The following is a 24,685-nucleotide window of genomic DNA, read 5'->3' as shown; positions in this document are numbered from 1 at the left end:
TCTCTGCATTATTGAGCGTGGCAATGGCTTTAGCTAATTGCCCCTATACTCCACAGACTTACTTGGGATAGAAGTGGCCAGTGGAAGGTAAGTGGAAATCACTGGGGGTTCCAGAAAAACTCTTTAAAGGAGTCTGATTCAACAAGAGGCATGCCCTTTTCCCCTTGGTTTTTCCTACTTTCTGTAATCTGGTGTGCAGGTGTGATGGCTGGAACCACAGTGGCCATAGTGTGACCATGAGGGAATCCTGAAGATGTAGGGTATATACTAAGGATGATGGTGAGCAGAAAGAGAGAAAGAACTGGGGTCCCTGATGATCTTGGAGCTCTCAATCCAGCCCTGGGCTGATCATCTGTAGACTTCTTTCAGGTAAAAAACAAAACAAAACAAAGCAAAACAAAACAAACAAAAAACCCTTCTTTCTAACTAAACTCTTACTGGGGTTTTCTGTTGTATTCTGCTGAACCTAATCTGAATGAATGCAGTATCCTAGAGACTGTGCAATCAGAAGCATTAGCAGAAATTTGGTAGGCAAACTAAGGTGCATGGGGGCTACAAGGAGGGTTAGAAGGACCAAGGAGGAGATGTGTTCCAGGCAGAGGGAAGAGTGTTCAAAGGCCCAGAGGAGAGAGTCAGAATAGTTGGGTGTGTCTGGGGATGGCAGAGAAGGGGTGGGAGGAGAGGAAGCCTTAGGTAGGAGCAGGACTTCAACCATGAGGGACCTTCAGGCCTTGTAAAAAGATGGTCTTAACCCACAGGTAAAGGGATCCCTGAAGGAGTGGTGAGTTTGCACTTTAGGGAGATGCTGCGGGTGCGGAGTGGGAGGGGCTGGAAAGGAGGGAGCAAGAGTGGAGGCTGGGAGACCTCTTAGAAGGCTGCTGCTGTGGTCGGGCAAGAGAAGGCATTGGCTTGTACTTGGCCAGTGGCTAGAGGGATGGAGTGCAACGGGCAGACTAAGAGTTTAAAAGGGGCCGGGCACGGCAGGTCACACCTGCAATCCTAGAACTTTGGGAGACCCAGGTGGGAGGATCGCTTGAGCCTGGGAGGCCGAGGCTGCAGTGAGCCGTGATTTTGACACTGCACTCCAGCCTGGGCTACAGAGCGAGACCTTGCCTCAAAAAATAAAAATAAAAATATTTTAAAAGGGAGAATTCACAAGAGTCAGTGGCCTATTGGATTTGGGGGAGGGAGCAGGAGGAGCTGCGGATGAAGAACTGTAGATTGAGAGAGGAACCAGAGGTGGGACTGAGAATGGTGGAGGGGAAAGAGGATTGGGGCTGGAGACGTAGGGCCTCAGGCGACGCGAGGTCAGCTGAGGCAAGGGGCCAGTGAAGACTCCGGAGTCAGACACCCGCCAAGCATATACCTGCCTGGCGCCGCCTTCGGAAATGTCCTTGACCTCAAAATTTCACTTCTCAACCTCACCTGGGGGCACTGTCAGCTAAGATACGTGAAAGTCCCTGGCGCTTAGTAGGTGCTCAAGAAATGTTAACTGAATCTGCAACGTTGCTTCGCTCGACAGCGCTCCTTTAGACTCTACTCTCTCTGTGCTCATCGTTCGGACGTTTCTCTCCTTTATCAAGAGGTTGAGGGTCAAGTGACAGCCCCTACCACTCTCTGCTCTGGCTCCAGGGCAGCCTGGAAGAAAGGCGCTCATCTTCCCTGAGCCTCCCTGCACTGTCCCCGTGAACTTTATTCCCATTTTTACAGATGATGAGCAGGCCGCTGGGGAGGTGGAGCTGAGTTAGAACCAGGTCTCCCGGCTCCAAGACTGCGCTCCCAGCTCGGCAGCATACGGCCTCCAGCCCAGGTGGCGGGGTCGGGGACCCCGCTGTCCCCGCTCCTCCACGCCTCCTCCCTCTCCGCGCCCGCCCCGCCCCGCCCGGGTCCACGGCTCCCGGCTCCCGCGCGCCGCCTCGCGCTCCTCCCCAGCCTGGCTGTGTGCGTGGAGGCTGCGGCTCGGCGGGGCAGGCGCTGAGCGCACGGCGGCGGTACCCGGCGCAGAGGCTCCGGCGCGGGGAGCCGGGCTTAGCCCCGGCCTGCGAGCGCCGCGGTCCTAGCCCACCCGAGGCCGGCCTGGGGGGCCCGCAGGGCGCGCGGAGCGCCGAGTGCGCGTCGGGCTGGGCCCCGCATCCCGGTGCAGGAGCGCGGGCGCGGCGCGGCGGAGCGCTCCGCATGGAGCCGGCGCGGGAGCCCCCTGCGCGGGCCCGGCCGCCGCCACCCCTAGCCGCGCGCCCCGCGCCCGCCCCCGCCGCCCCCGCCGCCCCCAGGCCTCGCTCGCCCGCAGAGGCTGAGGCCCGCGGCCCCGAGGGGCTGCTGCGGCGATCCGGGTCGGGCTACGAGGGCAGCACCAGCTGGAAGGCGGCCTTGGAGGGTAAGCGCGGAGCGGCCTCCCTCTCCCGGCCAGGGACCCCTGCCCAGGCCCGACCCGGGACCCGGAGGCAGTCAGAGTCACCTTGGCCGCTGTCCAGGAGGGGAGCGCTGGGAGCGCGGCGCCGGGACGCGGCGGAGTCATTCATTTCAGGGCGGCCAGACGCCGCTTCATGGGGTGGGGTGGGAGGGAACCGGGGGCCACCGCGAGTCACAGCCTCGACCCCGCCGCTGCTGCGACTCCCTGTCTGACCTTGGAGCGCGCTTCACGCTCTGAGCCTTCGTCTCCTCACGCATGAAGGGGACAGCCACTGCCTGACACCCATCTGAGGGTGGCGGAATCTGTGGCCGTGAACATGCTTCAAGTAAAGTAAGAAAGCTGGAGACCCCAGAGGTGGTGCACGCCCCTGTGAGAGCCGCGGGGACCCCGTGTTGGTGGGGCATGTGGGGAGGGCAGGGCAGGGGTGGAGAATCCCCGAGACGCTCTTCCTTGCAAGGTCAGGGGTCACACCTACTCCGCCATCAGACTGCCTCAGGGAGGGACCCCTGGCCTGCCGCGGGGGCAGGAACCCAAGTGGAGAATTGATTTCAAGTTCATGAGCTCTTTTAGGAAACTGTTATTAGCTACCGCCGGCGGCGTGTGGTGTGGGAGATGCTGGAGTTAGTGAGAGGGTGACTGGCCCTTTGGGTGTTTCTCAGGGTGCTCCTGGCACCTTGAATCCAGGGACAAGGAGGACCTGGGCAGCATTAACTAGGGAAACCCGGAGTCTGGATCGCTCATCCTTATGGAGGCAGTGTCAGAAAAGGAGGGCTTCCTGGAGTAGGTGACCTCTTAGAGGGCGTGGAGACAGAGAGGAAGGTGTTCCAGACCCAGAGCACGATGTATTCCGGGCCAGGTGGTCAAAGCTAGTCTGTCCTATGTGGAAACTGAGCCCTGGAGTACTGGGATGGGGCAGGGTGGAGAGAGACGGGTCTGAAGGACCCAGACGGTGAAGGGCCAGCCAGGTCTTGCCCAGGAGCTTGGACTTTGCTCTGAAGGGGCTACTGAGGGGTGGAGACAGTGGGTTTGCCTTTGGAAGACTGGTGGGGGCCCAGAGGGGTGGGACTGAGGCTCGAGGTCAGGGAGGGGGTGGGGCAGTGCACCAGGAGGGACATAACCAGCACCTGGGCCAAGACAGGTCGTGGGGGCTGCTGAGGATGGTGAGGTGGGGATGGTAATACCAGCCTTCTGCACAAAGGCTGTGGGCCAGGGGACGTGCACTGTCCGAGGAAGGGCTGTGCCGACTCTGAAGCTGGACCCCCAGACAGTGGCAGGGACGGAGGAGGCGAAGATGTTGCGTCACGGAGGAGAAGAGCTGTAGCAGAGCTGTGGGTTGTGAAGAGTTGTGTGCAATGGATGGAGGTGGTGGGACAGCTCCCTGTGACGCTGTCTCCGGCTTTACTGTTGGAGTGGCCCTGTGTTCCCACGCTTCCCTCCTGCCAAAGCTATTTCTTGAAGTTGTTCCCTCCTCTTGCCTGTGTTTCTTCATTCATTTGTTCGTCAGCATTGCTGAAGGATCTGCCCTAACCTTAACCGAAGCCCCCATGGTAGGGCTGCTTCTGGGCTGCTGTGGCTCTTCAATGCCTCCTGCTTGCTGTTCCTGTCCACCTCCTGCCCTGACTTCTCCCCCCTTGGGCTTCCTCCTCTCCACTGTGGCTGGGCTGCCCACCTGCCAGTCAGGCTGCAGAAGAGACCACACACCAAGCTGGAAGGTCACCCAGAGGCTGCCTGGGACCCTGAGTCAAGCCCACTCCCATGCTTAGCATCTTCCTGTGGTCCAGCCTTGCCTCACCATGGCCTCCTGCCTTGCCTTGCTCTCTGACTCATGCCACCTGCAGTCCCCTCCTCCTCCTTTCCCTGGACTCCCCAGGAGCAGTCCCGCTCCTGATGGCCTGTGGTCCTTGGGTGCTCAGCATCTCAGGCCTACTTTCTTTTCCTGCAGGAGTTTTAGGATCTGGAGTCTGAGTCTGACCAGGGGCCTCCCCTCAGCCAGTTCTCTGAAGGTCTCCTTGGGTACCCCCAAGTTCCTCTCTTCTGAGAGGAGCCTGGAAAAGGAGCCTGAGAGGAGACAGAGGGAAAGGTGTCCCAGACCCAGAGCACGACGTGTTCCGGGCCAGGTGGCCAGAGCTAGTCTGTCCCATGTGGGAACTAAGCCCAGGTGTACTGGGGGTGGGGCAGGGTGGAGAGAGACAGATCTGGAGGACCCAGATGGAAGGACGGGTCCTCTTCTGGAGGACCCAGAAGAGAGGAGCTCGAGGAGCAGACCTGGTCCTCTCCAGGGTGCTGCTGCAATGGCCCAGTGCTGGCTTTTGCACTGGTCTCCGTCATGCATTCATTCTTTCTGCAACATCTAGGTACCAATCTGGGCCCTGGGCACATTTGTGTTCTCTCAGAGGTTCCAAGACAGGGCCTGAGACAGTGTCGGGAGGTGCAGGAAGCAGAGCATCTGGTAAAGCTGGGTCAGAGCCTTCCATTGCCACAGGCTGGTGGGCTTTCCAACTTCTAGGAGCATTTGTTTCCTCATCTGCTAAGTCAGGTCATGATTTCTACCTCTCAGTAGACAGAGGCCCTGTAGTGTGGGCTGTGTGTATGGTGACTCCTCTTCCCAACTGCCTGGACTTGGCCTCCTGCAGCTCTGCCAGGGGAGCCCACACCCAACTGCAACACTTTGACTTCTGGTCAGCCTCCCTTGATTCTGCTTCCCACCCCAAACCTGAGTCCAGAGTTCACATAATGAAACACTGTCAATGGGAGGAGGGATCTGTCCCTTTGGGGACCCAGGGTTATACTGCCCCTGCTTAGCCAAGCACCTGTCTTGAGAGAAATGGGACATTTCCTGACTTGACCAAGCTGAACCCTCCAAGAAGTCTCTGCTCCTTTATCGCCAGGTTTCCAATGCACATCAAGCACCTGCTACATGCTGGAGCCATCCTAGGGCTTTCATAGTCATCATCCCAGTCCTCACCTCTCCCCCTTGCAAGGGGCTGGTGAGTGTTCTGTTTCATAGACGAGGGAGCCGAGACTGAGAGCCTAAGTGTCTTGCCCAAGGACATCCCAAAGCCCTGTTGTGAAGGCTCTGACCCCTTCCTGCATGGCCAAGGACATCAGCCTTGGTGAGGCTAGCTGGGGATCATCAAATTCCCACACACAGCCTCTCCTCCCCCTGCTCCCCAGACAACCCTGCCACCTCCAGCATTGACGTTTTTTCCCTCCTTATGGGTTAAATGAGTCAGAGAGCTTCTTAAATCAGAAAGCTGGGATTACAGCCCAGGTCTTCAAGACTTTTCTGAGATGCATAACTAGCTTTATAAACAGGAAGTCAAACAGAAGTTGCCTTAGTCAAATATTTTCTCTCACTGTAGGTATGAACCTTTCCTTCCAGCCTGGGGTATAAGGCTAGGAAAGGTGACCCAGAGAGCCCGCCTGGGTTCTGGGAACAAGAGAGGTGATTCGAGATGGGGATATTTCTGGCACTGAGAATGGCAGTGGGCCGGAGTGGCCTGGGGGTACGGGAGAGGGGACAGAGTGAGCCTGCGTGCCTCAGCCTATAGATTTTTCAGTGCTCACCGATTCTGAATTTTTAATGTTGAAAGTTTCTTGATTAGGCAAAAACCCACAACTTCCTGATCAAAACCACACACATGCTTTTAGCCTCTTAAAAATTTAAAAATTACCAAACTTCACATTTGGTAGTTTTTAAGTCAAGATTATGCTTGCCAGGCTGTGTCCCCGATGACTTAGAGACAGCAGCGTGGGCCTTTTTTGGGATATGAGTGTGAGGATGATGGGAGCTGTGTCTGGGAGTCAGGTTTTTTCAGTTGTTCTTTCTAATATTAGGTGAAATCACACACATTTAGAAACCTAAATAAACTGCACCCTTAAATGCCATCTAATATGGGCCATGGCATAGTAGGGAACAAGAAATGAGTTAGACATTTGTTAGAAGTTGAATTGTGTCCCCACCAAAAAAGAGATGTTGGAGTCTTAACCTCTGGTACCTCTGAATGTGACTGCATATGGAAATACAGTCTGGCAGATTATTTGTAGTAAAGATGAGGTCAGATCGGAGTAGGGTGGGCCCTAATCCTGTGTGAACTGGAATTCTTATAGGAAGATGGTCTCATGAAGACAAGGGCACTGTATTAGTCCGTTCTCACACTGCTAATAAAGACATACCCAAGACTGGGTAACTTATAAAGGAAAGAGGTTTAATGGACTTATAGTTCCACATGGCTGGGGAGGCCTCACAGTCATGAAGGAAGGTGAAGGAGGAGCAAAGACATGTCTTACATGGTAGCAGGCAAGAGAGTGTGTGCAGAGGAACTGCCCTTTATAAAACCATCAGATCTTGTGGGACTTATTCACTATCACAAGAACAGCATGATTTTGGAAAAACCTGCCCCCATGATTCAATTACCTCCCACCCAGACCCTCCCATGACACGTGGGAACTATGGGAACTACAATTCAAGATGAGATCTGGGTGGGCACATAGTCGAACCACATAAGACACACCGAGAGAATACCATGTGATGATAAAGGCAGAGATTGGAGTGATGTGGCTGCAAGCCAAGGAGTGCCAAAGTCCGTCAGCAACCACTGGACACTAGGAAGAGGCAAGGAAGGAGTCCCTGCAGAGTCAGAGGAAGCATGGTCCAGTGCAGCATCTAGAGAAATTATCCCTGAGACATAATGAAGAGGCACCTCGGGTCTGGCAGTGTTGGAGATACATGTACCGATCCCTCTTCCCTGTGTGGTCTTTCCTACAAACTCAGTTGAATTTAAGGTTGACCAAGGATGTTGTCATTTGGTGTGACTAAATTTCTCTCATAGTTTTTGAGTCCCAGTGGGTGCTCTGTAACATGCAAGGCAATGACCCAGCCCTATTTAAGGGAATCTGAAGGTGAGTAAAGCACAGTCCTTACCCCAAAGGAGCCTAGGGCTGATGGTCGTCATCACACTGATGGCCTGCATAATTGCCACAAGTTGATTGAGTAGAGTTTATTACACCAGGCACTGTGCTAAGCACTGTACACTGAATTCCTATAACACTCTAAGAGACAGATAGATATTATCATTACCTCATTTTCATGATGAGAAAAATGAACTACAATAGTGGCTAAGAAACTTTATCATCCGTACACATCTAGAAGGTGGCAGAGCTGGGATTTGAACCCAGGCAAAGTGATGTCAGATGCTATGCTCTTATCTTCAGTGCACAAAGGATTGCAGCATCAATGATAGAGAAGAGGCTAATAGAAGGGAGAAGAAGGATGCACTCAGCATGCTCACCATAGGCAGCCATCCTGTAGCTCCAGGGAACTGTGATGAAGCTGCCACCAAGGACAGCAGAGCAGGAACAGAGAGAGCCCAGTCCAGTGCAGGCTGAAGCCTCTGCTCTTACTATGTCTGAAGCTACCCACCCAGGACTCCCCGTCACTTGCCAACATAGACCTTGCCCATAGGAAAGACTAGAAATGTTTGTTGGACTTGCAGGTCAAGATGGCAGACTGAACACATGCATTTTTTCTTTTTCCCTTCAGAAGCCCACTAATACAACAGTAAAGGGGCCAGGTGCGGTGGCTCATGCCTATAATCCCAGCACTTTGGGAGGTTAAGGTGGGTGGATCACCTGAGGTCAGGAGTTTGAGATCAATCTGGCCAACATGGAGAAACCCCAACTCTATTAAAAATGCAACAGGTTAGCTGGGCATGGTGGCATGCGCCTACAATCTTGGCTACTCAGGATGCTGAGGCAGGAGAATCACTTGAGCCTGGGAGGTGGAGGTTGCAGTGAGCAAAAAAAACCCAAAATTAGTCGGGCATGGTGTCACGTGCCTGTAATCCCAGCTACTCGGGAGGCTGAGACAGGAGAATTGCTTGAACCTGGGAGGCGGAGATTGCAGTGAGCTGGGATTGTGCCACTGCACTCCACCCTGGGTGACAGAGCGAGACTCCATCTCAAAAAAAAAAAAAAAAAAAATAAGAGAGAAAATAGCAACAAAATAGAGAGCTAGGGAGCAAGTGGATAAATGGTAACTGACTTCACCCCACCTGAGAAAGTCCAGAGAGCACAGGAGCCACCTGAGCCTCATGGGAGGACTCCTAAGGCTCGGGGGTTGGTGGCAGTGCTTGAAGATGGGGCTGAGAACAGGAGGACTGGTTGAAAATTTCTTTAAGGAGGATTTAGATTCCTACTCTGTACAGATTCTCCCCAGCCCTGGCAGGAACCTGGGATGAAATCTCTCAAGAGGGCTTCAGCCGGGCACAGTGGGTCACGCCTGTAATCCCAGCACTTTAGGAGGCCGAGGCAGGCAGATCACCTGAGGTCAGGAGTTTGAGACCAGCCTGACCAACATGGTGAATCCCTGTCTCTACTGAAAATACAAAATTAGCTGGGCATGGTGGCGGGTGCCTGTAATCCCAGCTACTCGGGAGGCTGAGGTGGGAGAATTGCTTGAACCCAGGAGGAGGAGGTTGCAGTGAGCCGAGATCACACCACTGCACTCCAGCCTGGGTGACAGAGTGAGACTCTGTCTCAAAAAAAAAAAAAAAAAAGAAAGAAAGAAAGAAAGAAAGAAAGAGAAAGACAGCACCACCCTGAGAACAAGCAACTAAAGCCAACATTTACATATTGAATGCTGAGGACAACGTCCCAGCCTCTTCCCTCAGCTAGCCTCGTATTCTCTAGGGGAGAAAACAGAAAAGCCTCCTCCATGGACTCTCATCCATCCAAGAGGAAAAACATAATGTCCCCCACAGCTAATAAGCCCCCATCTCATGGGCTTGGAGGCTCCGACAAAGTCATTAGTCTTCCTGCCTTAATCATGAACAGATAACTGTGGTCCCCAGACCACTGAGGAAAGTCTCTAACATGGAAGCTCAAGACCAAAAGAGAGGTTATACAGGGGGAAATAATCTTTCTGCTCATTTTCCCCACCCCTCCAAAAAACCTGTCAGTCATATCTTCAGAGAGAAGAGATAAGAGAAAGTATTGTATCATTAAAACAAGAATAGGATTCTTTAAGAGGGGGTATTCATAGAACAGCAGCAACAAAACCAAGTAAACCTTGGAAATTAAAAATAGAGTCACAGAAATTAAGAACTCAGTAGAAGGGTAGAATGATAACATTGAGAAAATGTTCCAGGAAATAGAGCAAAAAGGCAAAGAGATAGCAAGCAAGAGGGGAAAATAAGATGAGAAATTTGGAGGACCAATCTAGGAGATCCAACATTTGAAGACTATGCCTTCCAGAAGAAAACAAAACATGGGAGAGAAGAAATCATCAATAATGTAATTAAAGAAAATTTCCTGGCTGGGCACAGTGGCTCATGCCTGTAATCCCAGCACTTCGGGAGGCCGAGGCAGGTGGATCACCTGAGGTCAGGAGTTCAAGACCAGCCTGGCCAACATGGTGAAACCCCCATCTCTACTAAAAATACAAAAAATTAGCCAGGTGTGGTGGCAGGCACCTGTAATCCCAGCTACCTGGGAGGCTGAGGCAAGAAAATTGCTTGAACCCAGGAGGTGGAAGTTGCAGTGAGCTGAGATCATGCCATTGCACTCCAGCCTGGGCAACACAGCGAGACTCTGTCTCAAAAAAAAAAAAAAAAAAAAAAAAAAAAAAAGAAAAGAAAAAAAGAAAAAAGAAAGAAAGAAAATTTCCTGGAACTGAAAAATACCACTTTCCAGATTGAAAGGGCCTACTAGAGTAGATGAAACAGACCAAACCAAGGCATGGCACGCAATGATGAAATTTTAGAACATTGTGCAATGAAGACCCTAAAAGCCTCTAGAAAGAAAATAATTAAGCAGTTGAAAAGGATCATGGGTGAGAATGGACCTAGACTTTTTGAAAGCAACACTGGAGCTAGAAGACAATTAAGTGATACCTTCAAAATTCTGAAGGAAAATTATTCTCGATCTATAATACTTAGCCCTCTGGGTTCACAATTTCACGAGCAACATTCACCAGTGCACCATGGAACACAATGAGAATCTTTGCTCCTCAGGTTTGTGCAGTGCAGTGCTTTGGCTCTACCCTTCCTCAGGCAGCCATTGGATGATGTGCTTCACCAAGATGAGGGAGTAAACCAAGGAAAGGGAAGGCATGGGAGAAAAGGAACAGAGGAGTCAACATAGGAGAGAGGCAGATAAATCCTCAGACTGCCGGTGTCGGGAGACCCTGGATGGCAGCTGGGCTTAGAAGGCAACTGGTCAGATTCGAGCAGGTCAGAAAGTTCCAAGGGACATTTCTTCAAGATGGTCGTTATGGCCTGCATGTTGGTTTCCTCCCCAGATTTATAGGTTGAATCACTAACCTCCAACGTGATGATATTGAGGTGGGTAATTGAGCGGTAATTAGGTTTAGATGAGGTCATGAGGGAGAGCTCCCATGATGGAATTACTACCCTTATAAGAAGAGGAAGAGACACCAGAACTTCCTCTCTCCACTATGTGAGGACACAGTAAAAAAGCGACTGTCAGCAAGCCGGGAAGTGGGCCCCCACCAGAACCTGACCATGCTGGCACCCTGATCCAGCCTCTAGAACTATCAGGAGAAATAAATGTCTGTTGTTTAAGCCACCCAGTCTATGACAGTTTGTTATAGCAGACTGAACTAAGACCAAAGTGAAAGAGAAATTCCGATTTTGTCTCATCATGAAAGAGGAGTTTTGGCATTGAAATATGATATGCATACAGAAACTGAGCAAAGGGAAAAGAAGACCAGGATTAACAGGGAAACAAGAAGTTCTATGGACATGATCATAGCACACTGCATGGCTTTGCTGAGAGTACTGTTTACACTGACCTAAGAATATAACACCAAAATATCAAGCTAACACAAACTATGATATTGAGAGGGCAGGGAGTGAGTGGTCAGGGTAGAGTGATAATGCAGAGAATTAAGTCTGCATCACTGTAACGGGAAGTCAATAAATTATATCTAAAACAGAAAAAAATCTAGAAGTATTTACATACACATGGCATTTAGAAATTTGGAGCTAATACCAAAAGAGTCAGCTAAAAGAGTTGAAAATGGTTGGCTTTGGGGAAGGAGCAATGTTATTGCTACTATTATTATTTTTTAGAGACAGAGTCTTGCTTTGTCACTCAGATTGGAGTACACTGATGTGATCTTGGCTCACTGCAACCTCCGTCTCCTGAGTTCAATCGATTCTCCTGCCTCAGCTTATGGAGTAGCTGGGATTACAGGCACACACCACCACACCCGGCTAATTTCTGTAATTTTTGTAGAGACAAGGTTTCACCATGTTGGCCAGGCTGGTTTCGAACTCCTGACTTCAAGTGATCCGCCTGCCTCAGCCTCCCAAAGTGTTGGGATTACAGGCGCGAACCACTGCGCTCTGCACTATTATTTTTTAAATGAAGCCTATTAGAATTTCTTGATTCCTTAAATCTGTGCTTTTCAGACTATCCTTGGTGAAGGAAACAAGTTTCTTTTCAAAATCCTTTGTAAAATACAATACAAATTAATAATGAGCAACAAGCACTTGGATATCGGGTAATGCTGAATTGCTACAGATTCTTCCTCTCAATTTCAGCACTTTTATCATGATGGACAAGTAACAGTTTACAGACAAACACTGAACTGCAAAGACACTGTTTTCATCTATGATTTATGTATAACATTGACTAAAAAAACACTTTCAAAATGGGTGCACAACAATGTAACTGCACTTAACTGTGCACTTAATGGTTAAGATGGTAAAAACAAAAAATCCAAACAAAGTTGTAAAGGGAATTCACACCTGCTAGGAGGGCCGTAATCAAAACAATGCAAACCAACAAGTGTTGGTGAGGATGTGGAGAAACTGGAACCCTCGTCTATTGCTAGTGAGAATGTAAAGTTATGCAACCAGTGATGGAGTTAGTGGTTCCTCAGAAAGAACTACTACTGGGAGCGGCGGCGGTGTCGGCAGCGGCTGTAACGAAGAGAGTTTGGCGCGATGTCTCACACCATTTTGCTGGTACAGACTACCAAAAGGCCAGAAGGCAGAACTTATGCTGACTACGAATCTGTGAATGAATGCATGGAAGGCGTTTGTGAAATGTATGAAGACATGTGAAAAGAATGAATCCCAACAGTCCCTCTATCACATATGACATCAGTCAGTTGTTTGATTTCATCAGTGATCTGGCAGACCTCAGCTGCCTGGTTTACCGAGCTGATACCCAGACATACCAGCCTTATAAAAAAAGACTGGATTAAAGAGAAGACCTACATGCTTCTTCATCGGCAGGCTCAACAGGCTGAGAAATAACTGTGTTGGAAGCATTGGGGGATGGGGGTGGGCTTGGAACACTGGTGTGTATAGTGTGCTGTAGTGGAAGTTTTGTATCATAGTAATCCTGTTTCCATTTGGTTATACTCTAGCCAAGATTGACTGTGTTAGATGAAATGTGAGGATCTTGTTCAACCAGAAACCCCTGTTACCCCCTCTTTTTTTCTTTTCTTTCTTTTTTTTTTGCTCAAACATTTTTATGATGATTTAGATGGAAGTTGTTCTTTGTCAGTTAATGTTGGTTCCAGTCCTTCAGTCTCCAACTGGGTTCCAGTCCATTCAGCTGGAATGCATAACATTCACTGTAGTAACCTTCTTCAAGTTGGCGGGGGAGGGTGGAAACACAGTTTAGCCATGTCCTCAAGATAAAGTTTTGGTAAAAATAAATAAGTGTTCTTTAGTAAAAAACAAAACAAATAAAACTACCATGTGATCCAGCAACTCCACTCCTAAGCATATACCCAAAAGAATTGAAAGCAAGGACTTGAACAGATACTCATACACCATGTTCTTAGCTGCATTATTCACAATAGCCAAAAGGTGGAAACAGCCCAAATGTTTACCAACAGATGAATGGATAAACGCAACGTGGTCTTGCTATACAATGGAACATTATTCAGCCTTAAGATGGAATGAAGTTCTGACGTATGTGACAACATGGATGAGCCTTGAAAACATGCTGTGAAAGGAACCAGACACAAAAGGACAAATACTGGATGTTTCCTCTTATATGAACTTCCTAGAGTGGTCCAATTCATAGAGACAGAAAGGAGAAGGGTGGTTGCCAGGGGCTGGGGAGAGGAAGGGATGTGAGTTGTTTAAGGGGACAGAACTTCTGTCTGGGATGATGAAAAAGTTTGCAAACAGACAGTGATGATGGTTGCACGACATTGTGAATGTACTTAATGCCACTAACCGTACACTAAAAAATGGTTAAAATTGCAAATTTTATGTTATATATTTTCATCACAACTTAAAAAATTCTTAAAATACCCTAGGTTTAAAGTCTAAAAGGTTTCTCTCATTAAATATAAAATGACAATATTAAATGATAACAAAATAAAATAAATAAATGAAAATAACAAAGGGAGAACCCAGAGGATCAGGAAGAGGACGGATGGTGTAGAGGTGGGCGAGTTTTAGAAAGTATCTATGGAGGAGGTGGAGGAGGAGACTTCGGGAGCAAAGATTCAGTAGCAGGGCTGTGAGGGCTGAATGGGTTATTTTGAGGAACCCATGTGGCTGAAACCTGTGACCACATAGAGAAGAGCAGGAGATTCAAGGTGGAAAGCTCTGACCATCACTGAAGATTTTGTGAGCAGTGGGTAGCCCGGCAGGGAGGGTTTCAAGCCGGGGAGTCACAGAATCAGAACTGTGCTCTACAGCAGTGGGTCGCAAACTCCAGCCTGCATCAGAATCACCTGGAGGGCTTGTTTAAACACAGCTTGTTGGCCGGGTGTCGTGGCTCACACCTGTAATCCCAGCACTTTGGGAGGCTGAGGCAGGCAGATCATTTGAGGTCAGGAGTTCGAGACCAGCCTGGCCAACACGGTGAAACCCCGTCTCAAAACAACAACAACAACAACAACAAAACACAGTTTGCTGGGCTCCACCTCCCCCTGTTTCTCATTAGCAGGATATGGGGCTGGTGGTGGGATGGCAGTGGGACAGGCGGTGGGATGTTGAACCCCTCTCTCTTCTCCTAGACACCACCACACGTCTCCTGCTGGGTGCCATCGCGGTCCTTCTGTTCGCCATCTTGGTGGTGATGAGCATCTTGGGTGAGCATGCATGTCAGAGCATTTATGCAATTCAATTTGCACACTCCTTGTTAAAAGCACATCTAATTAGTTAAAGAAAGATTTTAGACACTCCAAGAATCCTGTGGGGGACTAAGTAAGTAGAAAATACATAGTGTCAGTTGTTGAGATTTTAGCTTAAAATAATACATTCACACACAGACTATACATGTCCCCTTTATTAAGCCATGCAAGTAGAATGGAGATGTTACTTAGGTATTATTTTTTAAGTGCTGTGAGAACTCAGAACAAACTTGGGGTAGGTTAGGAAGACAGTGCTTCTTGGAGGAGATGGTTTGGGAATAAGGATCATATTCAGTCAGGCACAGTGGCTCATGCCTGTAATCCCAGCACTTTGGGAAGCTGAAGTGGGTGGATCACCTGAGGTCAGGAGTTTGAGACCAGCCTGGCCAACATGGTGAAACCTCGTCTCTACTAAAAGTACAAAAATTAGCTAGCTGTAGTGGTGGGTGCCTGTAATCCCAGCTAGTTGGGAGGCTGAGGCAGGAGAATTGCTGGAACCTGGGAGGCAGAGGTTGCAGTGAACTGAGATTACACCACTGCACTCTACCCTGGGCAGCAGAGAGAGACTCCGTCTCAAAACAAAAACAAAAACAAAAACAAACAACAACAACAAAAAAAACACCACATATCACATTCAGTCAGCAAACATTTATTGAGTGCTGCTGTGTGCTAAGCTCTGGGCTAAGTGCTAGGGTTAAAAAGAAGACAAATATGACACTGTCTCCTGTGTCCAGGGCTAAGTGCAATAATAGAGGTATTACTGGCCCAGTGGCTTCCCAGAAGGAAAATACATGTACACTGAACCCTGAAGAATGAATAGGAGCTTCCCAGAGATTAGGAGGTAGAGAGTGCTAGGGAGGAAAAAGCTTTTCCTCTGCCCTCTTAAGTTCAGTGTCTAGGGGCCTGTAAAGTAAACTATCAAAGACAAATTAGCAGGAGAAAAGGTACCCAATGTTTCTTAATATTTATGTTCATGGGAGTTCACAGATAATAAGTGAAACTCAAAGAAGAATTTAGACTCAGGGGCTTACATACCTTTTTAACAAAGGAAAGAGGGCTTGGGTTTCAAGGGCTGGTAAATGAAGGGAAGTGACTAGGAAACACACGGAGGAACAACAGGAGATAAAGGCTATTTTAATAAGGTTTGCTTATGCAAACTAATCTTGGTGTTGACTCCTTGGCATGTTTGATGATGGGTCACTCTTCCCTCCCTGGTTTAGGGTGGGCAGTGGGGGTATGGGAGGGTATGGGGTGAGGGATGGGGAGTAGGGCAGCTCCCTCCCCAAAGGGAAATTTATGCCCTACTTTCTGGCAGATGAGAGGGTAGAGAACTCTTCCTGTTGATTCTGAATTGCCTTCAGCTTAAAATGATCCATATGTCAAAGTGGCATATTTTAGGGTGGCATATTCTGGACCCTATCAAGGTACTAGAACATTCTAAGTGGGAGAGGCCTGAGAAACATAGAGTGTGTGTGGAACTGACAGGGTTGGATAAATGAAAAAGGTAGAAACTGCAACTAAGAACGTGTGAGGCTATATGAACAGGGAATCTGATTACTTTTAAGAGATTCAAATACAAGTGTATTGTAGGTTCTGAAGGGTTTCCAAAAATGATATTAGTGCCTCTGTCTTTGATCTTTGAGAAATGCCATAAGACCAGAGGTGGAATCCATAAAATGGGGGAAAATTCCACCAAAATTATCAATTCCTACCAAACCCTCCCCTATAGGGCTTGTATGACAAGGACAGGGGTTCTGAGTGTTTAGAAATGGATATGGCAGCCGGGTGCAGTGGCTCAAGCCTGTAATCCCAGCACTTTGGGAGGCCAAGGTGGGTGGATCACCTGAGGTCAGGAGTTCGAGACCAGCCTGGCCAACATGGTGAAACCCTGTCTCTACAAAAAATACAAAAATTAGCTGGGCATGGTTGTGTGCACCTGTAGTCCCAGCTACTCGGGAGGCTGAGGAAGAAGAATCGCTTGAACCCAGGAGGCAGAGGTTGCAGTGAGCTGAGATTGTGCCACTGCGCTCCATCCTGAGCGACAGAAGAGACTCTGTCTTAAAAAAACAAACAAACAAACAAAGGGTAACCACTGGGCCTAGCTTAAATTCACCTAGAGTAATTCCTACAAATTAAATCAGTTTTCTTTTATCCTCTTACATCAGTTTTCTTTTATCCTCTTACTAGGCTGGGAGGCCAGAGAATGTGTAGACATAGCTAATATGATTTCAATAAAGCATAACAGTCTCTTAGGAGATCCTTGCAGAAAAGCAGTTGAGATGTGAGATGTAGCCACACCATGGTCAGTACTCCCAGGTGGACTTGCATCTCATTGAACAGATATATATGCCCAGGGGGTGTCGATGAATGAATTGATGTCTGTGTGGCTGGAGATCCCTAGGGGCTTGAGTACCAGAGGCCTGTTCTTGGCTCTGTCCTGGTCTACATTTTAATCAATCACTTGTATGAAAACAAACAAAAAGTATGCTTATGGAATTTGCAGCTGACACAATCCAAAAACACAATCCCACATGACAGATGGGTGAAAGAAATCAAGATTAAAATGTATCTTGAAAAACTCAAATGATGAGCCAGAGTGAATGAGATAAATGTGGAATAAATAAATATAAGGTTCTGCATTTGGATTTAAGAAGTTATTTTCACATGTTCTGACACTGGGGGAGACCTGGCTTAGAATCAGATCATATGAAAACAATCTAAGATTGTGGATTAATTCCATTTGGCAAGGAGGCCCTTTGAGAAGCTCCGGGCTACCTTCCCAGAAAAGTCCATGTATGCACATACCCGCCGATCTGTTCATGGAAGCAGTCTGCAGACTGGAGATCCCGTGACAACTGGAGGACAGCATAGTGGTCATTGTTGCTGCTGGTAGAGCCACATCTGATGTGTCCCGGTCTGTCCTGGTGGCAGCGATTCAGTGGTAACCTGGGGACACTGCAGTGAGCAGGCAGGATGGAGAGCAACCCTTGTCAGGAATCTTGGGAGAGATGGCATCTGTTTCAACCTGGATGAGGGAGGCTGGTGTGCTTCTTTGAGTAGGGGGTAGAAGACAGAACGGGTGTCTCTGGGTCACTCCAGAGGCCAGATCCTAGACCAGCAGGTCTCGGTCACCGGGGGACAGGTTGGGACTCAACATTTAAGAACGTTCCATGCACACTAACAGCAAGGGGGTTAAGAAAATAAAAAATGAAAAGAACTTCCCAGCAGTTCAGTGGTGGAATGGCAGCCTTGGTAGCTAACGTGGGCATGGTTAATGATAGCGGGCCGTCTGTCCTGCTATTAGTACCTGGCCTAGCTGGAAAGAGAGGACACGTAGCTGCCAGGTCTCTTCCCAGTCTGAGTTTCTGGCGTTCCATGCCTCTGGGAGTTTGGAGACAGGAGATCCTAACCCAGTGGCTGCACCGCTGTCATGTCCCCTTGCGGTGACGCCTGCCAGGCTTCCCACTGTCCCCTTTCTCATTCATTTAGTGGCCACCCTTTTACCTCCAGGCACCAGGAGAGGTGCTCACCAGAGAGGACAGCCACGCCTGCAGTGTCCCTGGAGGATGCCAAAGCTGAGGCAGGGGAGGGAGCCATAGAAAGCAGAGTGGGACTCTGGCCGGGGAGTGGGGCGGGCAGGGCCAAGCCGGTCTCTTCCCTGCAGCTTCCAAGGGCTGCATCAAGTGCGAAGCGCCCTGCCCAGAGGACTGGCTGCTCTATGGAAGGAAGTGTTACTTCTTTTCTGAGGAACCCAGAGACTGGAACACAGGCAGGCAGTACTGCCACACCCACGAGGCAGTGCTGGCTGTGATTCAGAGCCAGAAGGAGCTGGTGAGTGTGCCGAGGTGAAGGGGGGCGGGGGGAGGGAGCTTCAGGGCCCCCAACCTTGACTCTAGGGGACAGTCACACCCTAAATGATGCAGTGTTCCCTGTGACATGTCTCCAAAGCTACCACCTGCTGCATAACCACTGGGGGTGCAGGAAGACCTCATGGTCTGAGCACGTCAATGAGTGGCTCCAGTTTCCACTTCCATTGTCAAGGCCACCTATTTCAATCCAAGGCCCACTGGTTGAGGTCACTTAGTATTATAAACCATAAGAATTACCAATTATAAAGCTGGTGATGTGGTATACACCTCTAGTACCAGCTACTCGGGGGCTGAGGCAGGAGGATCACTTGACCCCAGGAGTTGGAAGCTCGTCTGGGCAACACAGTAAGACCCTAGCTCTACAAAAAGTAAAAGGAAAATTAGCTGGGCATGGTGGAGCGTGCCTGTAGTCCCAGCTACTTAGGAGGCTGAGGCAGGAGGATCACTTGAACCCAGGAGTTCAAGGCCAGCCTGGGTAACATAGCAAGACTTTGTCTCTCTTTTTCTTTTTTTTTTTTTGAGGCAGTCTCACTTTGTCGCCCAGGCTGGAGAATAGTGGTGCAATCTCGGCTCACTGCAGCCTCCGCCTCCTGGGTTCAAGAGATTCTCATGCCTCATCCTCCTGAGTCCCTGGGACTGCAGCCGTGTGCCACCACACCTGGCTACTTTTTGTATTTTTAGTAGAGACAGGGTTTCACCATATTGGCCAGGCTGGGCTCGAACTCCTGGCCTCAAGTGATCCACCTGCCTAGGCCTCCCAAAGTGCTGGGATTACAGGCGTGAGCTACTGTGCCCAGCCACAAGACTTGTTTCTTAAGAAGAAAAGAATTGGCCGGGCGCAGTGGCTCATGCCTATAATCTCAGCACTTTGGGAGGCCGAGGTGGGCAGATCACGAGGTCAGGAGATCGAGACCATCCTGGCTAACACTGTGAAACTCTGTCTCTGCTAAAAATACAAAAAAAAAAAAAAAAAAAAAAAAAAAAAAAAAAAAAAAAAAATTAGCTGGGAGTGGTGGCAGGCGCCTGTAGTCCCGGCTACTTGGAGGCTGAGGCAGGAGGATGCCATGAACCCGGGAGGCGGAGGTTGCCGTGAGCCGAGATCGCTCCACTGCACTCCAGCCTGGGCGACAGAACGAGACTGTGTCTCAAAAAAATCAAAAAAAAAAAAAGGAAAAAAGAATTACAAATTATAAATGCATTGTGAAATGTGAAAACACATTGTCATTTTCTAAAGATCCAAATCAGGATATGGTCTCTCATTTAACATCCAAAACAGTTTTAGCAACAGAAACGTGAAAGAAACACAATTAATGGAGTCTACTGGCCGTTTTGGATTTTGAGGTTAACAGTGGTGTTAACCAAAATAGAAGATAATCTAAAAATCACTTCTGTTTGCCTTTGATACACAGTATGATATTCCGTCTGCAGGGAAAGTCCCAGAAATTTGCAGATAGGACAACCAACCTGAGCATTGAGATTTGTCCCAGATCCTCCATCCCGTGGGCAATCCCCAAGCTTCCTGCAAATCAGGAATGCTGGCCTGCTGAGCTAGGAGGGCAAGCCCTGTACAGCCTTCCTGGCCAGTGGGCGTGACACAGAGCCAGGGTCCCTTTCAAGCTGTCGGAGGCAATTGCTGTGAGGTCAGCGAGCAGCTCAGAGCCGAACTCTGGCAGTGTGACTGCAGAGGACCCTGTAAGCCTAGCTCCTCACTTTCGGGATGCAGCGAGACAGCAGTCACTCTCCTGGCGTCTGTACCTCCCGAGAGCCAGTATCTTCCAAGCTGAGGTTTGTCTTGGGATGTGACAGCAGTCAGGAGACCGCATCTGACCCTGAGGTGTCCCTCTTTCCTCGGTGCAGGAATTTATGTTCAAGTTCACGCGGAGGGAGCCCTGGATTGGACTACGCAGAGTTGGGGACGAATTCCACTGGGTCAACGGGGACCCGTTTGATCCAGACACGTGAGCTGAGGCTTCATCTTCTGGCCACTGAGCTTAGTCTGAGAAAGGCCTGACTCACCCCCTGGACACAGCTCCCGAAGAGAGAAGCCCTTGGTTTTGTGCTAGCTAGAGATACTAGTCTCGGGGTCCCGCAGCGTGCGCCAGAGACCCAGTCATGAAAATGCCTGTACTTCTCCCTCTCTCACAAAAGTCCAGCCTGGCTTGGTGGCTCTGCCCTGTGAAGCCATCGGAGCTTCCCAGTGTCTGGTCCAGGGTCTCTCCACCCTTGAGTCCCCGATCTCTGCAGCCTGGTGCTCCACTCTGGCACAACCACATCCCATTCAGCCCCAACGGGACAGTGAATGGGAGGGAGGGCCCTGGATGGCCTCACCCCATTGGCCAGAACTTAGTCACATGGCCACACCTGGCCGCAAGGGAGGATGGAAGATGCGCCTCCATCCTGGGCAGCCACTTGGCACCTAAGCAATGTAGCTGTGGAAGAAAGGGGATCTGAAGGCAGGCACCGGAAGTGTTCTAGGCTACATTTTCCAGGCGAATGCATCTCTTGATGGAGGGGGCACTGCTGAGGTGGTGGCGTGTGCCATGGTGGTTTTGTAAGACTCACGTGGTGTGGAAATGAGTGTGTGATGCAGGGTCTGGTGTGTGGTGTGGGGGTGATGGTCGTGGGTGAAGTGGGTGGCAGATGTGTGGCCGTGGCAGTACAGTGGGGACTGTGTGGGGCATGGGGAAAGGAGTGGTCTAGGTCTAGAGAAATGCAGGGAAGTGCATACAGGGGAGTGGGACCCTCAGAACAGACCCGGTGGCTAGAGGAATAGGCTCTGAGGTGCCAGTGGGAGGGCATGGGGTGGGGTGGGGAACACAGCTCCCAATCCGATGATGATGACACGTGAGCGTCCCCAAGGCAGGGGCTAAAGCAGAAGGGCATCTGAGACCCTCGGATCCTCCTGGTTGCCAGAGGTGGCCATCAGCTGCACTCCCACCTGAGGGTGGCTTAGGCAGTCACGCCCGTGACAGCCCTGGAGGCAGGGGGCATTCATGACGCTTCCCCTCACCCTCATTATCTCAAGCAGTCTTCATTTTTGCCCCTTACTCTGACCTCAGTACCCCTTCTGTTTCTCACCCCCTTTCCTGTCCGCCTCTCAGGTCTGCTCTCAGAGTGGCTGAGCAGGTCTTGCACTTTCCACCCCTCTCCCTGCCTTTCTGGAAGCTTCTTGCTTTCAGAGCCCTGCAGGTTGGTGTCTGTGGCGTCCTGACCACCTGGCAACCAAGGGGCCTTTGGCCACATTTCTCAGACACCGCAGAGGTTCTTTCCCTTGCACTCCTTCTTGGGGTCCTTCCAATGCCCTCTGTTGTGAGGGTCTACCTCCAACCTTGGCAGGGATCAGAGATCTGGGTGAACAACTAAGGTTAAGAAGAAACCTCTGAGGCTGGAAAGGGGTGATTTTAGGTAGGGGGGAATCTTCCTACCGCACACATCTGTGTGTGATGTCAATGAGTTCCTGGGCAACACAGCCTCAGTTAGCCCATATTGGGGTTATTGCCGCCTGCCCGTAACCTGTGAGGAGTAGCTGACTTCAGCCAGCTCTGCGGAGCCCCTCCTGTGTGCTCAACTCTGCGCATTGCAGGGGGCCAAGATGAGAGGACACAGAGCTCGCTGCTCAGGAGCTGGCTGCTTTGGGGACCTGTGTGGACAGACAGGTAGAGACCCCAGGGACTGTGGGAGTGCCCCACAGAGCAGGCAGAGGACTGTGGGGATGTAGGGTGGGCAGTGAGTGGCCCTGAACTGGGTGTCATGGAGCCTGGGACCTGTGAGCCAACTCTGCAAGGACACGGAGAATGGGGAAGTGTGTGTGTGTCCAGGAAGTGCCTGAGCGGCGTGCCGGGGCTGCTGAAGCTATGGTGCACAGAGTAGGAAGACAATGGGATGCCAAGCTAGAACAGTCTGTCAGCACAAATGTCCTAGAAGGCAGCTCCAGTGATGAAGTGAGGGAGGGATAGGCCTCAGGGCCTCCATGGCCTCCCCTGCCACTGGGTTTTGGGCTGAATGTCCCAGATCATAAACGCTTGGTCTTCTCTCCTGGCCACAGGTTCAACATCGCAGGTCCAGGGGAGTGTGTCTTCGTGGAGCCCACCAGGCTGGTGTCGACGGAGTGTCTGATGACCCGGCCCTGGGTGTGCAGCAAGATGGCCTATACGTGAGGTGGGTCGGGCCAGAGGTGGCCCCTCCCCCCAGGCCTGTGGGAGGTGTCTGCCCGAGACCTGCCTCCAGCGGAGCTGCCTGCCCTCTGCAAGACGAAGCAGTGGGGTGGGTGGCCTCTGCCCCAGGCCCCTCTCCCAGGCCCTGGCGCTCTGAGTCCCTGGTTCCTGGCCTCCTTTGTCTCCAGGCAGGTCGTGTGGCTCAGCAGTTAAATCCCATATGCTAAGTAGTGTAGGCATCTGCCCACCTACGCACACACACACATGCATACGCACACGCACACACAGACACTGTCCCCTCTGAAGCTCAGTGTCCACCCTGAGCCACCCCACAGATCTCTCTCTGGCCCCCTAGAAGCCCTCTCCTCACTGCAGCCCTGGTGCTCTGGGGAAGGAGGGGCATTGACAGGTGGTTTGACTGTTCACTCAGTAGCCCCGCTTCCCCAGTGGTTTCTCTCATGGCTGCCAGCGGAGGCAGGCTAGGAAAGCTTCACCCTCACCTAGGCCAGGCCAGCCCTGGGCCCCAGAGGTCCCCTGCGTCCCCCTTCTTTGCCTTGCCTAGGTTCTCAGGCAGGGCCCCTGCTGTGTCCGTGGTGCTGTTGTATTGGTCACTAACGGAATAAAGAGTTAATAACTCGTGTCCAGAGAAGTCTGCTGCCATTTGTTCCAGAGTCAGAGCTTGGGGAGGGATAGCGAGGGGCACATCTCTGGGTGCCAGTCTGTGGGGACCACCACAAAATTCACCTGTTCCAGTGCAGCAGATAGCAGTGTGTGAGGATGAAAAAACGCACCTTCTGGCCTCAGGGCATCATTTCACGTTGCTAAGCCTTTAAGGTATTCTTAGGTGGCCATTCCAGCTCCTTCATTGCTAGTCACCTCAAGATGACAAATGTTTATTCACACCTACCACAAGCCAGACACCACACCAGGCATGGGGGATCTATGGCCTTATCCCCTAAGAAGCACACAAAGAGCAGAGGAAACAGCTCAGAAAGTGCTAGAACATTCTGGAACACAGTCAAGGGATGGTTTATTCTGCATTGGGACAGGATGGAATGAAGTGAATGGGAAGATTAGGTGGTGTTCACATTGAGCTGGAAAAGAGTTTGTGAAGGTCTTATGGCCTCTTCCTATCCCCCTTGATCTGCTTGGGGAGGAAGTGGTGGGGGCATGGGGTTGGCAGGCAGTGCCCTCGGGCCTGTAGGGGCTCCACACTCTCCACCCCACACACTTGAGGCTCCAGCACCAAGCTGCAGTGGATCCCGGGCCTCTCTGGCCTCCTAATGTTCCCGGACTAATGAGATGTGGGTGGCCTGCCTGGGAGCCCAGTGCGTGCATTTGGGTCCTGGCCCACTTTCAGAAAATAGCTCGGAGAGAGAAACCGGGTCCTGCTGTGCTCTGCGCAGTCCTAGTACTGGTTTTATAGTCTTCAGACAAAACCTCCAACTTGGGTTTGTTACATTTTCTGCATGCTTTCCAGATACTTTGTAAAATACAGGTGGTTTGTGGTTTTATATTTTGCTGTCACTGGGAGGCCAGTTGGGGATCTGAGTATACAATAAAGTACTTAAGGGAATTCAGCTGGTGGTGGTGGGCCTATAGGGGTGGCTGTGAGGGGTTGAGGGTTGAGGAAGTGGTCAGCTGCTGCCGCTTCTCGAGTGGGAGTCCCACACTCCCACCTGTTCTCAGTTACGTATAAGCCTGTGTTTCTCACCAGTATCCACCCCTCAAAGACAGCGAAGTTCAAAAGCCTCAGTACTTTTTGCTTTAGGTATGGCAGCTCCCTTAATTCTCGCAGAAATGCTGGAGGCAGGTCATGCTGCCAAAGGTGAGTAAACTACCTTGCCAGGGTCCTGAGAACCACATGGCCGAGGGCTTCAGAGCCCTGCTTTCCTCCAGCCCTGTGGGTTCAGGGAAGCAATGTGAGAGGACACAGAATGGGTAACCTGTGCCTTTTGGGTTTTATTTTATTTTATTATTTGTTTTTCCGAGAAAGAGTCTCACTCTATCGCCCAGGCTGGAGTGCAGTGGTGCATTCTTGGCTCACTGCAACCTCTGCTTCCTGGGTTCAAGTGATTCTCCTGCCTCAGCCTCCCAAGTAGCTGGGATTACAGGTGAGTGC

At 50.5% G+C, this 24,685-nt stretch overlaps 1 protein-coding gene and 1 pseudogene across 2 annotated transcripts; both read left to right on the top strand.

Annotated features, from left to right (window-relative positions):
* The first annotated feature begins 1,936 nt into the window (after positions 1–1,936).
* CLEC2L (C-type lectin domain family 2 member L) lies at positions 1,937–23,200 on the top strand. Of its 2 annotated transcripts, XM_030933354.1 has the most exons (5): positions 1,937–2,374; positions 14,424–14,498; positions 18,205–18,371; positions 20,267–20,367; positions 22,455–23,200. In XM_030933354.1, the coding sequence occupies exons 1-5, from the start codon at positions 2,176–2,178 to the stop codon at positions 22,564–22,566; spliced, it is 654 nt and encodes a 217-aa protein (XP_030789214.1). In that variant the 5' UTR covers positions 1,937–2,175; the 3' UTR covers positions 22,567–23,200. The 2 variants fall into 2 exon arrangements, with proteins under 2 accessions (XP_030789214.1, XP_030789215.1); XM_030933355.1 differs by lacking the exon at positions 14,424–14,498.
* LOC115898384 lies at positions 11,871–13,561 on the top strand (annotated as a pseudogene).
* Positions 23,201–24,685: the final 1,485 nt, after the last annotated feature.

This window comes from Rhinopithecus roxellana, chromosome 6 (genome assembly GCF_007565055.1).
Source record: "Rhinopithecus roxellana isolate Shanxi Qingling chromosome 6, ASM756505v1, whole genome shotgun sequence".
NCBI lineage: Eukaryota > Metazoa > Chordata > Mammalia > Primates > Cercopithecidae > Rhinopithecus > Rhinopithecus roxellana.
Note: the sequence above shows the minus strand (reverse complement) of the source record. Positions and strands in the feature narration are given on the sequence as shown.

Excerpts from the sequence above, each read along its gene's own strand:
- CLEC2L (XM_030933354.1), top strand. The coding sequence starts at position 2,176 with ATGGAGCCGGCGCGGGAGCCCCCTGCGCGGGCCCGGCCGCCGCCACCC. Across the intron at positions 2,375-14,423 it reads CTGGAAGGCGGCCTTGGAGG|ACACCACCACACGTCTCCTG; the intron begins GTAAGCGCGGAG and ends CTCTTCTCCTAG. Across the intron at positions 14,499-18,204 it reads GGTGGTGATGAGCATCTTGG|CTTCCAAGGGCTGCATCAAG; the intron begins GTGAGCATGCAT and ends TCTTCCCTGCAG.